The 17617-nt window shown below is 35.4% G+C and overlaps 1 protein-coding gene across 1 annotated transcript; it reads right to left on the reverse strand.

Moving 5' to 3' along the window:
- Positions 1-11587: 11587 nt before the first annotated feature.
- On the reverse strand, positions 11588-12048 carry LOC105261774 (uncharacterized). The gene is made up of 2 exons (XM_011294027.1): positions 11815-12048; positions 11588-11749 (listed from the first exon to the last, which is right to left on the reverse strand). The coding sequence occupies exons 1-2, from the start codon at positions 12046-12048 to the stop codon at positions 11588-11590; spliced, it is 396 nt and encodes a 131-aa protein (XP_011292329.1).
- Positions 12049-17617: the final 5569 nt, after the last annotated feature.

The following is a 17617-nucleotide window of genomic DNA, read 5'->3' on the forward strand; positions in this document are numbered from 1 at the left end:
TATATGGGAGCTATATCCGAATCTGAACCGATTACAATATAATTTGGCAAACTTATTTTTGTTCCAAATTCCGTTACGTATTCCAAATTTGGAGACTGTATCTTCAACCAATCAATAGATATGTGCATATAAAATCTAAATTTTTGGGAGGTACCTCCGATTCTGATGCTATATCTCCAGTTCCAAGTGGAAATTCAAAAATGTATAAAGCCTATGTTACTTTCAGGCGATGTTGCAGTATATATAGAAATTTTCAGGAAAATCTATTCAGCGGTTTTCGAGTCCATAAATTACAAATAAACAAACAAACAAACAAAGAAACATACAAACATTTTCCTCTTTTATAGATATAGATATATATATATATATATATATATATATATATATATATATATATATATATACTTTATGGAGTCTACGACGAATATTTAAGGATGTTACAAACGGAATGACAAAGTTAATATACCCTCCTTTCCAAGGTGGAGGGTATAAAAACGAAGATACAGTGTGGGGAGAACCGACGAAAATTTTGATTTTCTCGCCACCAAATGATGTCACGCCTTGGCTTGCTAATTACCTGCTAATGATAGGAAAATCCCCTGCAGTGGCCTATAAAAAGCAGTCATAACAAATATCAGCCGTCAGTAATTTGATTCACATTAGAAAATTGGAGTTAGTGAACAGTTCTGTAACGGAAATATTCCAAAACCATGACTTTTTGTTGCTACATATTTTTCTGGGGAATACTAATACTGGTGATTCACCTAATGCTGAATGAAGCGGCCAGACAAAAGGTAGGTCAAGATAACTTATCCAAATTTAATTTTTAATTTTTCCGGTTTTTCCACCTTTAGGCCAGAACCCTATTATTTCAAGAGGTGCAAATAACTTTCAACAAGGATTACTTGAAGGATTATCGCATAGACCTAACCAAAGATCGCAATGGGTTCGATTGTGAGATCATATTAATTAAAAATATTACCCAGCCTATGTGGAACAAGTTGACGATTGAAATGCGATCGAAAAAGGACCAGCGTTACAAATCGATATTCAGTTATGAATTCAATGTTTGTGATTTTCTCGGTTATAGCGGGAGCTGTAGTTCTACGAACATGATCATTTTGTGGATACAAAATATTCTCAAGTACAGTAAGCTGCCGAAGTCGTGTCCGATTATGACGGTATGTAAATAATTTATAAGATGCGAATTTTTCCTTTGAAATTTTAATTTTTTCCATTTTGCGAATTTATTGGAGTTTCCTGTTTGTAGGGCACCTATGGCTGGGATTACTTCAAGGTGGAAAGGAACAGCATACCCCCATTTGCCATAACTGGTATATATCGCATAAATGTAACAAATTACCTGAAAACGAACACCAGCCAGCTGCCAATGAGCGATACAACATTGAAGGCGGCAATTCGATTGAAATAAGTGAGAACATTTTTTTTAATAAATGAATGATTGAATTTAGAAAAACCCAGGTTTGATTTTTGATCAGCGGAAATATTAAATAAATACCTGCTGATATTCATCACAAATACCATACCATCTTCCAACTGTTACCATACCATCTTCCACTACAATTCGGCGACCCTGAGTGTGTTTTCTCAGAAACTTGTTTTTACTGAAGCATTCTCTCCAAACAGCCTTCATTGCCTTCAATATCATTATACCCTCAGCCATATGGCTAGAGAGGGTATATATCATTTTATACGGTCAAGACGTCGAAATAACGGTTTTAGACCCTAGGTCTCTTTGGACCGAATCCGTTTCAGGACATTTGGAGTCGATCTAGCGATATCCGCTCGCCCGTCTCTCTGTCTGTCTGGCTGGATTTGGAACATCGTAATATTATTTTCAAACATAGATCGAGTTCTGAGATGGGCAATATCGGTCCGCTTCTTCTGGTATTTCCACCACAAAAGGTTAAAAAAAAAACAAGTAAGCAAAGGCTATAGTCGAACCGGACCGACCATGTGATACCCTACAACACTACAATATATTCGAAATCCCCTTATATCCAAATCCATTTTGAAAGAGTTCGTTGAAATAATGTCAAAGAGCCCCGCCCAGAGATTACCCTTAGTTTTTTTTTTTAACCCGGAGAATTTGGCCAATATTTACGTTCTCCGTAGTGTTGTCAAGTATTCAAAACAATTTCACACGAAAGTTGTGATCCATTTTACAGCTAAATAAAATCCAATGGTCATCCAAAATGCTAGACTTCTTCCCTGTCCTTAACTCTCTTCTGATGCAAAATTCCGTGGCGATTAGTTTTGAATTGTGGCCTATAGAGCGACTAAAAAATTAGAAGAAATTAAATTTTTTAGTCCATTTGCACCTCTAATTGTACATCTTAAGAACAATAGGCTTTAATTCTGGCCCTAACCCTACCCCTATGCAAAATTTCGTGAGGATCGGACGATAATTGCGATATGCATATAATACCCTTAAAACGTAGTATTGGGGGGGTGTAAAAATTTAGAAAATTTACAATTCAAAATTGTAAGTCAAATTGAAAAAATCGCATGCGATAAAAAATATGACTAAAATTAAAAAAAATTGAACAAAAAATATTCACTTTTTTGTTGGTACATTTTTCCGCGATTTTCTTAGATTTTATCGTTTTCTGACAAGAGACCATTCCGAATTGATGGGAATTGTGAAAATCGGCCCAGCGGTTCTTGATTTATAAGCAGAATAAATAAGATCAATTCTTTTACATATATATTGTACCTATTCTTCTATATTTCCGATTTCTTGGCACATAGCATCACTGTCATGTTCAGAAGTGATCTTTTCATGTATTTTTGATTTGGCTGGGATTGAAAATATTCGCGGCTTGGACATTTTCCTATTTTCTTACATAAAAATTAGGGTATATTTTACCCGCTAATTATTGTCCGATGTCCGAATTGGTAGGTTTCTGCCCACTCCTAAACTCTAACTCCATGTAAATTTTCGCATTGATTAGTTCATACTTGTGGCCTATAGAACAACTGCAAAATCAGGAAATTTTGCTATTTTCGGTCCATTTCAACCCATAAATATCGTGCGATCATCTCCAAAAACAATAGGGTTCTATTCTGACCATAACCCTACCTCCATTTTCAATTTCGTGAGGATCGGTTCATAATTGCGACCTGTAGCTTGATTAGCCGAGATAGGAAGATCCATATATACCTTCCTATGTGGGAAACCAATATTTCGAAGTGTTACATAATTTTTGGCCCAATAGTGTTGTAGGGTATACAAATGGTAGAGATCGGACCATTTCTTCTGCTACCTTCACCACATAGGTTTCAAGATTTTTAAAAAGAAAACGCTCAAAGAAATCAGAAACCTGAGGTGAATATGGAATTTATGATCTCGTATTATGTATCCAATTTTCTTGTAATTCTTCCCATACAATTATTTTTAACTGTATTAGATGAATTATGATGATGGAATACTTCGGTCGACTATATCTGGTACCTTACGCATATTTCAGCTTTTTCTAAAAATTATTACATACTCGTACCTCATATAAAGTAAAAAAATGACCAATATAGTCCAAAGTTGGTACGTAGCAATATTTATATCATATTTATATAGGTCCGATGCGAAATAGGCAATATTGGCCCATTCGTTTGGAACTTACTGCATAGAGGGTCGACAATTTAAATAATCGTAACAGAAGTAAAAATATATTTAAATAATCTATCATTGGCCAAAGGTATACATCCTTCTTCAAGGATTTTGAACGTGGATTTTTAAAATAATGCCAGAGACATTTGCAAAAACAAAAAAAGAAAACAAGCAGTAAATTCGGCCGGGCCGAACTTTGAATTCCCTCCACCATTTGGGACGAATTAGGAAATATTAAAAACAAATAAAATAAATAAAAAATAAAATCCATTAAAAATTCTGTTAAAATCTTAAAAATACCGAATGTCGGAAGGTGCCGAAATATGGGGGATATACGATATTGTGGACCTATGTAGACAATTCTATTTCAGGGGGTGAAGTACTCACAAAGAACTCCTTGTGTAGAATTTCAGACAATTCCTTTGAAAAATGTGGCTAAAATCATCAAAATACCGAATATCGGGGCGTAACGTTATATGGGAGCTATACCAAAACGTGGACCTATACTTACGATTCAAATACCCATTTTTAGACAAATTCGTGGAAAAATGTGGCCAAAATCATCAATATCAAATCATCAATGTGGCCAATATCGGCAGGTACCGTCATATGGGAGCTATACCAAAACGTGGACCAATAGATAATTCTCTTCCAGGGGATAAAGTACTCACAAGGAACTCCTTGTGCAAATTTTCAGACAATTCCGTTGAAAAATTTGGACCGATATAGCCCAAATTCGAAATTGACCTGCCTGCAGAAAAAAGACTGATCTGAATGTTAGCTTCCTAAAATTATTCGTTTTGACTCTAGCGTGATTACAAGAGAAGGTCAAACGGACGAACGGACAGCGCTAAATCGTCATAGAATTTTACGCTGATCAAGAAAATATATGCTTTGTTTATTATTTCGATGAGTTGAGTAATATACCCTCCATACTATATTGGAGGGTATAAAAAAATAATAAATAAATAAATACGAGCCTTCTTTAATAGTCTAAACGAGGTTTCCTTACCTTAACTTTCAAGGGCTCTAAACTTGAATTTATAAAACAATTTCAAGAGCCATCTTCAAGGGCACTAAACGTGGATTTTTTATACAGGTTCTGGAATTTTCTTAAATGGCTCCTAACGTAGATATTTTGAATTATTTAAAGATCCCTTTTCAATGGCTTTTAACATGCATTTTTTAAACAATTTAGGAGGAATTTTTCAAAGGTCCGAAAATATTTTTCCATTCTTCAAGAGATCCTCAAATGGATTTTTTTACGATTTCAAGGTCTCTCTTCAAGTGTTGTAACCATGGATTTTTTAACGATTTTATTTAGCCTATTTCTAGGTAATAATGAATGAAAGTAAATTTATTTTTTTGCCTGTAATTTTTTTGTTGCACCGTGTAATTATGCAATGTTTTCGTATTTTTTTTTTCGTCTCGAATCGTACGGTTTCATAATGATTATTGAAATTAAATAAAAAAAAAACAAAATGAGGTTATGATTATCGAGCCGACCATGTACTACCCTACATTTGTCCTGAATTCTGCTCACTCTTAGCGATCCTAAATAGATAAGGAGAGCTCCAACTAAGTTGGTAGCCACCTTAACCCATTAAAAGGCTATGGCAACACATTATTTGTTGCCACTGGCGGAAGTAAAAAATAATGGTCTGAAAATCGATGTTTTGCAAAGCTTTGAGGAAAATTAAATTTTGAAATTCGAATGCTGTAGTGGAGCGGCATATAAAAAGCAAAATTTACCTGACGAAACAAATCAGTAATTTAATTCGTTTTGGAAAATTTATGTCAGGCAAAGTTTGTAGCGGAAAAATTTCGTAATAATGACTTGTAATTTCCGAACTTTTATTTGGTTAATAGTTATACATATCGTTGTAAATGTTACTGCCCGGCAAAAGGTCTGTGTGTGTGGACCAAAAAAAAAATCGTCATATAAAATTAATTTCTTTCCATATTTTTCAGACCCGATTGCTGCTCTTCCAAGATGTCGATGTAACCTTCAACAAGGATTATTTTAGTCAATATAGTTTTGATATCGCCGAGGATCGCCAAGGCTTCAATTGTGAAGTTATGGTGATCAAAAATATAACCCAACCCGTTTGGAATAAGCTCAGCATAGAGATGAAGGGCAAAAGGGAGGAGAGCTATAAATCGATATTCAACTATGAAATCAATGTTTGTGATTTTCTTGGTGTTACGGGTCGCACCAGCTCAACAAACATGATTGCTCTATGGATCCAGAATATTTTGAAGTATAGTAATCTTCCGAAATCATGTCCCGTGTTGGTGGTAAGGGATTTCTAAGGGATTGTTCATTAAATGGGAATTTTTTATATTTTTATGTTTCATTTTTTCAGGGCACCTATGGCTGGGAGAATTTCAAGGTTGAAAAGAGCAGCATACCGGCATTTGCCCTGAATGGTTTATATCGCATAAACATTACGAATTATCTAAAAACAACTGCGACTGGGAAATTATTAATAACCGATACAATATTGAGGGTGGTCATTAAAATGAAATAAATAGGGAAATCTGCTGATGTTTGTTAAACAATTAGCAAAAAACCGGACAAACAATAAATAAATAATAAAGCAATTACATTTTGATTAGTGGTTCATGGGTTAGTTGCCAAATTCATAAATTAAATTAGTTTTTTAAATTCGAAAAGTTTTCTTTAAGGGCTCTAAACTCAGGGGTGGTTAAGACTATTAAAAAAACAAAAAAACAATTCCAAGAGGCTATTTTAAGCGTTCCAGAAGTGTTTTTATACCCTTAGCCATATGGCGAGGCTATTTATCATTTGATACGACCAAAACTTGTCTCATCGAAATAACGGCTTTAGACGCTAGGTCTCTTTGGACCAAATCCGTTTCAGGACATTTGGAGTCGATCTAGGGATGTCCACCCATCCATTTGGCTGGTTGGTGAGCACGACAACTCTTGAAGGGAGTATCCGATTTGATGCAAACTTGGTACATCGTAATATTATTATCAAACTTACATCGAGTTCGGAAATGGGCAATATAGGTTCACTTTTTCTGGTACCTCCCCCACTAAAGGTCGAAATTATAAAAAAGGATAATCCGATCTTGCCCCAACTATACAAAACCCTAATATTTGCATCAGTTCTAGATCTGGTGCGAAAACGGACAATATCGGTCCACTCCATCAAGTACCTACCCAATAAAAGGTCAGCATTTTTTAATAATAGTAACTCTTATAAAATGCCATGTAAGAGTCCGATTCTCTTCAAATTACACATATCACAATATTTTTATTAACCCAAGGTCTGGTGTGAAAATGGAATACATCGGTCCACTTGTTCTGGAACCTCCCCCATAAAGGGTCAAAATTTTGAATATCCGTGAAGCTCATACTACGAGAAATTTTCAAACGATTCCATTCGGACTTGGTAGATATTTTCATCAACACAAGATCTTTTATAAAGATCTGACGATTCCTTCAGGTACCTTCCCCTCAAAGGGTCAAATTTTTGAATAACCAAAACAATTATAAAATCCGAAATAGGCATCCTGCTCTCTTCATTTTTCTCACATTCCTTTATTTCTACAAACACAAGATCTGCTGTAAAGGTGGAATATATCGATCCACTCCTTTTGGCACCTCCCCCACAAAGAATCAAAAATTCCAGAACAATTTTCCAGACCCGTCTTTAGGGGCTCTAGACGTTTTTTTACAATTCCAAGAGCTTTCTTCAGGGATTTACGAATCAAATATCCAAGAGCTCTAAACTTTTGGAACAATTTTATTAGCCCTCTTCAAGGGACTAGAAATCAACTCTCCAAGGGCATTATACGTGGAACATTGAAAGTACTCTTCAAGGGGTCTTAACATGGATTCGAAGAGCCTTCTTCCTGGGTTCTTAACGTGCATTTTAGAAAATAATTCCTGGAGCCCTTTCCAAGGGCACTTAACTAATATTTTTAGAAAATCCAGGAGCCCATAAAGAAGGGCTCTAAACGTACATTGTTGAAACAGGATCCTACTTCAAAAGTTTGTCAATATCAGGATCCATTTTCAAGAAATTTATACGTGCATTTTTGGAAAGAATTTTCGAGGTCTCAATTTCAAGCCATTCAAAATCAAATATCCAAGGTCCCTACTCACTTGGAGTAGGAGTCTAAAAATCGATAAAGACATGAATTCCAAGAGGTCTTAACAGTGATGCCAGGAGCCTTCTTCTTGGTTTCTTAAGTTGGCTTTTTAACACTTCCAAGAGCCATCCTAAAGAATTTAAGGTACCTCAACCAATTTTTTAAAGCAATTTTAAGAGCTTTCTTCAAAGTTTTTAAACGTGAGTTTTTGAAACGTTTCGCTGATTTTTTTTAACAATTCCCAGAGCCTTATTCATGGAATCCAAAATGAATGTTTAAAAAGTTCTCCATGGGCTCTAAGCGGGAAATTTGAAAAATATTCTTACAGCCCTCTTCAAGAGGTCTAAACATGGATCAAAACATGAATTCAAAGGTATCGAAACATAAATTCCATGAGTCTTCTTCAAAGGTTATCAATTTCAGGAGCTTTTTTCAAGGACTCCAAGCTTAATGTGGATTTTTTCAAGAATTCCAAGATCCTTCAAGGACACAAAATCTTCAAGGGATCCAAAATCAAATTTCATAAATCTCTAAACTTTGTCAGTATTAAAACAATTCTTCAAGGGGTATAAATACATATATTCCAGGAGCCGTTTTTGATGGCTCTTAACGTGAATTTTTAAAAGAATTCCAAGATCCCTTTCGAAGGGCTTTTAACAAATATATTTTGAAAATCCAGCAGTATTCTTCAAAGGGTCTAAATTTTTTGGAACAAGTCTTCTACCAGGGGTCTAAACATGAGATTTTAAAAAATTTGGAAGCCTTCTTCGAGGATTTAATACTTTGATTTTTGAAACAATTCTCAGAGTATTCTAAATGTCAATTTTTTACATTTCCTAATAAAAGTAAACTTTTTGATTAAATTCAAGACCCTTCTTTGAGGCCAAGTAACATGAATTCTTTTAGCAAATTCAAAGACTTTATTAAGGGACTGTAAAGGAAGATTTCCAAAACAAGGACTTTAAAACAAGGACTCTAAATGGGAATTTCTAAAATAATTTCAATTGTCTTCTCCAAGGACTCTAATCGTGATTTTTTTTGGATAAATTCCAGAGCTCTTTTGGAGGGCAGTAAACGTTGAGACTTTTTCAAGGACTCTAAAGGAGAATTTCTGAAGTAAGAAAATTTTGAACTACTTCTTGGATGCCAAGAAATGTTTGTTTTTTTAAAAAGGAAGACGTTGCCTTTTCAGATAGCCTTTACATGGACTTTTGAACAAATGCAAGAGCCTTCTTCTAGGACTCTGAACGTGAAAAGTTTCAACAATTCCAAACATCTTTTTTTAAAGACTCTAAACGTTTATTTAAAAAATATCAAGAGCTTTCTTGGTGGCCCAAAAAAAAAAATTTAAACTAATTCAAAGGCCTTCTTCAAGGACTCTAAAAGTGGGTTTCCAGAACAACGCCGAAAGCCTTTTTCAAGGACTTTTATCCTGAATTTTTAAAGAGAATTCTTCAAGGACCCGAATGAGCATTATTCAGGGACCCGAAAGATGGATTCCGTCAACAGTTCTAATTGCCTTCTTTAAGGACTCTAAAGGAGAATTTCTAAAAGAATTCCAAGAATTTTTTGGATGCCAATAAACGTAGAATTTTTAAACAAATAAAGGAACCTTCTTTAAAGGCTCCAAATGTGAATATTTTATATAAATTCAAGGTAATTTTTGGAGACCAAAAAACGTGGTAAAACATTTTTTTAAAGAACTCTACAGATGGATTTCCGAAACAAATCCATGTGGATTTTTTCAAGGAGCCTTATTCAAAGACCCGAAACCAGGTGGATTTCTGAAGCAATTCCAATTGCATTCTTCAAGGTCTACAAATGCGAATATTATTTACAAATTCAAGAGCCTTTTTGGAGACCAAAAAACGTTGTCAAGAGCCTTCTTCAAGGGCTCTTAACTTGGATTTATGAACTCAAGAGGCTTTTCAAGGATTCTACAGGTGGATTTCCAAAAAAAATTCCAATTGCATTCTTTAAGAACTCTGAACGTGAACTTTTTCAACAATTCTAAGAGCCTTTTTCAAGAGCCTTTTTCAAGCTCCAAGCCACAAAAAAAAAAAAATCTGAAGTTTTTAAGCAAAGGTAGATTCCGTGGTTATTTGTAACAAATTCAAGAACCTTCTTCAAGAATTCTGCAGGTGGATTTTAAAAAAACAATTCCGAGAGTCTTTTTCAAGGACTCTAAGCGTGGATTCTTAAACAATTTAAAGAGCCATCTTCAAGGGCTCTAAACGTAATTTTTTTTAAGAAATTCAAGAGCCTTTCTGCAGGCAAAAAACGTGGATTTTTTAAACAAATTTAAAGGACTCTAAAAATAGATTTCAACAACAAGTCCACGAATCTTTTTTATGTGTATACCCTACACTACAAGGTGGTCAGGGTAATATGTCTTTGTGCATTTGTTTGTAACAGGCAAAAGGAAACGCGGTAGACCCATAGTTCCTTTTGATGATCTGCATAGAATCACATTCTGAGTCGATTTATGCATGTCCATCCGTCCGCCGTCCGTCTGTCCATGTATTTTTGTAAACAAAGTACAGGTCGCATTTATTGACCTATTCAGATGAAATTTTGCACAAATTGGAGATAATCGGTCAAAATTTAGATATAGCTTCCATATATATCTTCGTCCGATTTGCCTTTTATTGTGCACCAAACGTGTAATATCAGTCCGAATAGTATGGAATTTTGCACGTACGATCAGTTTGAATCTGAAAATAAGTATGCCAAATTTGATCGAAATCGGTTCAGATATAGCTAGAGCTCCCATATATATTATTCATCCGATTTGTTATTTTTGTCCACCGCAGCCTGTTACAACAATATTTGGGGAAATATATCAAATACAGCTCCGAAATACATTTGCTAAATTTGATCGAGATCGGTTCAGAGTTGGATATAGCTGCCATATATAACTTCGTCCGATTTACCTTTTATTGTACACCAAACATCTAATATTTGCCCAAATGGGATGAAACTTGGCACTTACGACCGAATTTAGTCTAGAAGGTGGTATGCCATATTTGGCGAAGATCGGTTCTGATATAGCTATAGCTCCCATATATACTGTTCATCCGATTTGTCATATTTGTTACCCGCAACCGTAATATGCACTCCGTAATAACGATATTCACGGAAATATATCAAATACAGCTCAGAAATATATTTGCTAAATTTTATCGTGATCGGTACCAATTTGGATATAGCTCCCATATATATATTTATCCGATTTTAAATTAATTGTGCACCAAATGAGCAATACAAGTCCGAATTTAAAAGATATAAATGCTTCGGCATATTTAGTCCTTTGAACTTTAAATTATAATTATAATCATAGCTTGTAGGATTGAATTCTCCCATAAAAACTTTCAATTGTTATGTGGAGCTCTACTAAATTAGCAAAGTGGTGTAGGGTATCATACCGACTTTAAGACTTTCTTTACTGTTTTTTTTTTTTTTGGAATTTTTTTTTTTTAATTCAAGAGCCTTCTTCAAGGTCCCAAAAGGTGCATTTCTAAAAAAAATCAATTGCCCTCTTAAAGGAGTTTTTTTTAATAATTCTAACAGCATTATTCAAGAGCTCTAAAAGTATTTTTTGGGAATTCCAATGACCTTCTCTTAAGGACTATAAACCTGAATTCATTTAATAAAAAATCAAGAGCCTAATTGAGGTTAATAGTCGTTTTTCTTTAACAAATTCAAAGGCATTATTGAATAAACGAGGATTTTTTTTAACAAATTTAAAGGCATTTTTTTGAGTCCAATAAGCCTGATTTTTTTTAAGAAATTCAAACACCTGCAGAATATTTGAAATAGGTGTAACTCTATGCCTCTATTTCATTTTAATAATGAGAATAATGGTCGAGTTATTTATGGTAAGTCTACCGTTATTGGTCTTGAGAAAATTCGTAAAATTCACACGATAATATCCAACCAAGACCACCGGTGGTAAACTGTTCTTTTCGATGCGAAAATTATGCCAACTGTAGGTATTCTGAAATTAAAAAGAAAAATCAAGAAATAATTTTTGAAAAGAAAAAAATATTAATTTTCACATACCGCCAAAATAGGACATGATTTAGGTAGGTTGCTATATCGCAAAACATTTTGTATCCAAATGGCAAAAAGGTTGGGCGTCTCCCTTGCAGTTTTGCCCAAAAATTCACAAATATTGCTCTCGTAAATGAAAACGGGCCGATAACTGTTGATGGTCTTTTTCAATTTCAGTTCGACACTAAAACGATTCCACAAAGGTTCACTGATGTTTTGGATTAGAACAGCTTCGCAATCCATACTTTGACGATCGGGAGAAAACTGGATTTCATATTTGTTCAAGAAGTTCGGATTGAAGTACCTGGTTGCATTGTGAAAAAATACCACTTTAGACTGAAAATGAAAAAAAAAAATTAGAGAAAAGAAAAATCAAACCAAAATTGAGTAGAAATAAATTGAGAATTATTGGATATTTTTTTGATACCTTGATCTTTGCCGCATGACTAAATTTCAAATGGGTTAGAAAAATTATCCACATAAGAAACGTCATGGAAGGGTTCCAATTCATCTTTCCCGCTAGAGGTTCGCAGTTGAAATAAATTTAATCTTTTTTTTCGCTAAAAATAGAATTCCTAATTTTATTTTTAATTTTTTTAGTATTTTGAAATGAGGGAAAGAGGTTAATTATAAATCAATTAAAACCACATTTCATAGATCAAATTATACAGGGTGGGATGAAAATTCTGCAAACAACTTCAGACTGCTATCATTTCTAAGCCACTCCTCCGACAGCTGTTAAAATTATTCCAGTGACAGCTCATTGTATTGTTTATAAGTGTACAAAAGCATTTTCGTGAGAATTTTCCAAAAAAAAAAAAAATTATTCGTGTTGAAATTCAAGCGGGATATTGTGATTTCTTTATATTTGGCTGGAAAACCACAAGTGGTCATTGTTAGAGCACTCCAGCATTTAAATGTGAATAAATCTCGTACCACCGCTTGTTACAGTGATACTGGTAGCGTAGGCCCCCGACGTCAAGGAAGTGGTCGGAAGAAAACAGCAACATCAGCAGAAATGGTTCGAAAAATAAAGAAGCGACTTGATCGAAACCCGCATCGCAGTGGCCGAAAAATGGCTCATGAGCTGAACATATTGCAATATTCCATTCGGCAAATATTGAAAAATGAGCTCGGGGTAAAGTCATTGAAATTCCAAAAAGCGCAAGAACTTACACCGCACCATAAAGAAAATAGACTCAAAAAAGACAAACAGTTACTTCGCTTGGACGAAAGTGGTGAACTGCCGAATATGGTTTTCTCCGATGAGAAAACATTTATTGCCCAGCAGTTTGTAAACAAACAAAATGATCGTGTTTACTTGCCAAAGAAGTCAGCTGAAAATGTGCACCTTCGGTTGGTCACCAGAACTCAAACGCCGGATATGGTGATGGTGTGGGCCGCTCTCCGCTCGTATTAATTGACCGTGGCATCAGAATAAATGCCGAATATTATTGCGAAAATATTCTGGAGGGTGTATTAAAGCCTTGGGCATGCAAACATTTTAGCCGCAGACCTTGGACATTCCAACAGGACTCAGCACCACATCGAACTCCGAACGCTCCACCCAAAAATGGTTACAAAATGAGGTTCCCCGCTTCATTTCCAGCGGCGCACAATGGCCACCAAAAACTCCGGATATCAATCCGTTAGACTATTGTGTCTGGAGTATTTTGGAAAGCAAGGTTGGCACTAAAAAATACCAAATTGTCGATCACCTCAAGCAAGCGCTTCGCCGGGAATGGGCCAAAATACCGCAAAGCAACATTCGGGCAGCGTGTGACGGTTTCATTGGCCATTTGAAGGCCATAATTCGTGCCAAAGGTGACCAATTCAAAAAAATCTAAACTTATTCTAAAATTTTATGATATTTCCGACATTTTTGGCTTTCATTCAAAATCCTTCAACATAGTATGAAGGGTATATTAAATTTGTCATTCCGTTTGTAATACCTCGAAATACACATTTTAGACCCCACAAAGTATATATATTCTTGATCAGCATACATTTCTATTTCGATTTAGCGATGTCCGTCCGTCTATCCGTCGGTGGAAATCACTCTAGCTTCCGAATGAATTGAAGTAGATTGATAAAATATTACTCAAATGTATATTTTGTTTGCAGGACTTTTGGTATTGAAAATGGGCCATGAAGGTCCACGTTTTGGCATAGGCCCTATATGACGGTACCTCCCGATATTCGGTATTTTTATGATTTAAGCGACATTATTCACCGGAATTCTTTTAAATTTCGTCTTTGAAGTTCATAATGGATACTACAGCTTAAGACAGAAAATTGTCTGTGCAGGTCCACATCTTCGTATAGCCCCCATATAACGGTACCTCCCGATATTCGGTATTTTGATGATTTTAGCGACATTATTTACCGGAATTGTTTACGTATTTAGAGTTTGTAATGGGTCTGTGACAGAAAATTGTCTATGTAGGTCCAGGTCTTCGTATAGGCCCCATATATCAGCACCACCCTATATTCGGTATTTTTACGAGTTTAGGTATAATACCCACCGAAATTGTTTAAGACGCGTATTTCAAGTTCGTAATGGATGCTAGAGCCTATGGCAGAAAATGGTCTATGCTGGTTCAGGACTTCGCACAGCTCCGATATAACGCTACCTCCCTATATACGATATTTTTATGATTTTACCTACATTATTCACCGTTTATTTCAAGTTTCGAAGTTGGATGTGGTAATGGCTTATGACAAACAATTCCATGTAGGTCCACATCGTATAGACACCAGAATAACGACTATATTCGGTATTTTTTAAATTTTTACATAATTTTTTAAGGATTTTATTTCTAAATTCGTTCCAAATGGTGGAGGGTATTCATAGTTCGACACGGCCGCACTTACTGCTTTTTAAGTTATTTTATCTCACCCTGTTGATGTTTCATCCGATTTGGTGTTAAAGTCCTTCACATGAGCAACAAAAATGATATCTGATACCGGGCATCAAATACTGCTCGAAAATACCTGTGCCACTTTTTATCGAGATCGATACAGACTTTAACATAGCTTCGCCGATTTTACGGATATTGCGCCCCATATATGCAATATCAGCCCAAATTGAATAGATTTTTTTTTATATTCAACCGAATTTTACCATTTGGTGAATTCGGTGCGGTATATCTATTGCTCCAATAAATATTTTTTAGCATAATTCTTATGGAATTGATATCAGCAATATTATTCGGAACTAAGAGTACAAAACCTCCATCAAATTTGTCGAAAATCGATTCAGAGTTGGATATGGTTCCAAAAGTGTGAAAAAGCCATGATACGCATTCAAATAAGATTCATAGTTGGTATGACCTACTTCACATAAATTCCCAATATAAGCTTTTTTTGTAACGGGGGCTCTATTAAAGACGCATAGTGGTGTAGGGTATCATATAGTCGGCCCGCACGACTTTTGACTTTTCCTCAGGGTTTTTCTTTTGTCCCAGAAAAAAAATATTTTTTATACCCTCCACCATACTACCATACTATATTAATTTTGTCATTCCGTTTGTAACTCCTCGAAATACTCTTGTCAGACCCAACAAAGTACATATATTCTTGATCAGCGTAAAATTCTAAGACGATTTAGCCATGTCCGTCTGTCTGTCTGTGTGTCTGTCTGTCTGTCTGTCCGTCTGTCTGTTGTAATCACGCTATCTTTCGAACAAATTGAGATAGATTTGCACACATGTATATTTTGCCAGTAGGCAGGTTAATTTCGTAAATGGGCCATGTAGGTTCAAGTTATCATTTAGCCCCCATATAACGGTACCACCCGATATGCGGTATTTTTATGATTTCAGCGACATTATTTGCCGGACTTGTTTCAAATTTCGTATTTGAAGTTCGCACTGAATACTACAGCCTAAGACTGAAAATTGTCTGTGCAGGTTCACGTCTGCTTATAGCCCCCATATGAGGGTACCTCCGGATGTTCGGTATTTTGATGATTTTAGCTACATTATTCACCGGAATTGTTTCAAATTTGGTATTTAAAGTTCGCACTGAATACTACAGCCTTAGACAGAAAATTGTCTGTGCAGGTTCACGTCCGCGTATACCCCAAATAACCTCCCGATATTCGGTATTTTTATGATTTCAGCGACATTATTTACCGGAATTGTTTCAAATTTGGTATTTGAAGTTCGCACTGAATACTACTGCCTAAGACAGAAAATTGTCTGTGCAAGCCCACGGCCTGGTATACCCCCATGTAGCGGTACCTCCCGATATTCGGTATTTTGATGATTTTAGCGTCATTATTTAGCGGAATTGTTTCAAATTACGTATTTAGAGTTTGTAATGGGTCTGTGACAGAAAATTGTCTATGTAGGTCCAGGTCTTCGTATAGGCCCCATATATCAGTACCACCCTATATTCGGCATTTTGACGATTTTAGGTACAATACCCACCTAAATTGTGTGAGATATCGTAATTGAAGTTCGTAATGGATGCTACAGCCTGGATGCCTGTTGTCTATGCTTGTCCAGGTCTTTGCACAGTTCCGGTATAACGGTAACTCCCTATATACGATGTTTTGGTGATTTTAGCTACCTTATTCACGGTTTATTTCATGTTTCGAATTTGAATATGGTAATGGCTTATGACAAACAATGCCCATGTAGGTCCACGTCGTATAGACACCAATATAATATAATATATACTCGGTATTTTTAAAATTTAAGCATAGTTTTTTATGAATTTTAATTTCTAAATTCGTTCCAAATGGTAGAGGGTATTCAAAGTTTGGACCCGGCCTAACTTACAGCTTTTTAACTTATTTTATCACACCCTGTATATGCTTCATCCGAGTTGGTGTTAAAGTCCTTCACATGAGTAACAACAATGATATTTGATACCGGGCATCACATACTGCTCGAAAATACCTCTGCCAATTTTTATCGAGATCGGTACAGACTTTAATATAGCTTCACCGATCTTACGGATATTACGCCCATTATATGTAATATCAGCCCAAATTGAATAGATTTTTTTATATTCAACCGAATTTTACCATTTGGTGAATTCGGTCTGGTATACCTATTGCTCCAATAAATATTTTTTAGCATAATTCTTATGGAATTGATATCAGCAATATTATTCGGAACTAAGAGTACAAAACCTCCATCAAATTTGTCGAAAATCGATTCAGAGTTTGATATGGTTCCAAAAGTGTGAAAAAGCCATGATACGCATTCAAATAAGATTCATAGTTGGTATGACCTACTTCACATAAATTCCCAATATAAGCTTTTTTTGTAACGGGGGCTCTATTAAAGACGCATAGTGGTGTAGGGTATCATATAGTCGGCCCGCACGACTTTTGACTTTTCCTCAGGGTTTTTCTTTTGTCCCAGAAAAAAAATATTTTTTATACCCTCCACCATACTACCATACTATATTAATTTTGTCATTCCGTTTGTAACTCCTCGAAATACTCTTGTCAGACCCAACAAAGTACATATATTCTTGATCAGCGTAAAATTCTAAGACGATTTAGCCATGTCCGTCTGTCTGTGTGTCTGTCTGTCTGTCTGTCCGTCTGTCTGTTGTAATCACGCTATCTTTCGAACAAATTGAGATAGATTTGGACACATGTATATTTTGCCAGTAGGCAGGTTAAGTTCGTAAATGGGCCATGTAGGTCCAAGTTATCATATGGCCCCCATATAACGGTACCTCCCGATATTCGGTATTTTGATGATTTTAGCGACATTATTCACCAGAATTGTTTCAAATTTGGCATTTGAAGTTCGTAATGGATACTACAGCCTAAGACAGAAAATTGTCT

This window comes from Musca domestica, unplaced genomic scaffold (genome assembly GCF_030504385.1).
Source record: "Musca domestica strain aabys unplaced genomic scaffold, Musca_domestica.polishedcontigs.V.1.1 61, whole genome shotgun sequence".
In the NCBI taxonomy this organism is placed as follows: Eukaryota; Metazoa; Arthropoda; class Insecta; order Diptera; family Muscidae; genus Musca; species Musca domestica.

What these genes read in the sequence shown, in the direction of transcription:
- LOC105261774 (XM_011294027.1), bottom strand. Translation starts at nt 12,048, where the DNA reads ATGGATTGCGAAGCTGTTCTAATCCAAAACATCAGTGAACCTTTGTGG. An exon ending in AATCATGTCCTATTTTGGCG is followed by an intron (nt 11,750 to 11,814) that starts GTATGTGAAAAT and finishes TTTTAATTTCAG; the next exon opens with AATACCTACAGTTGGCATAA.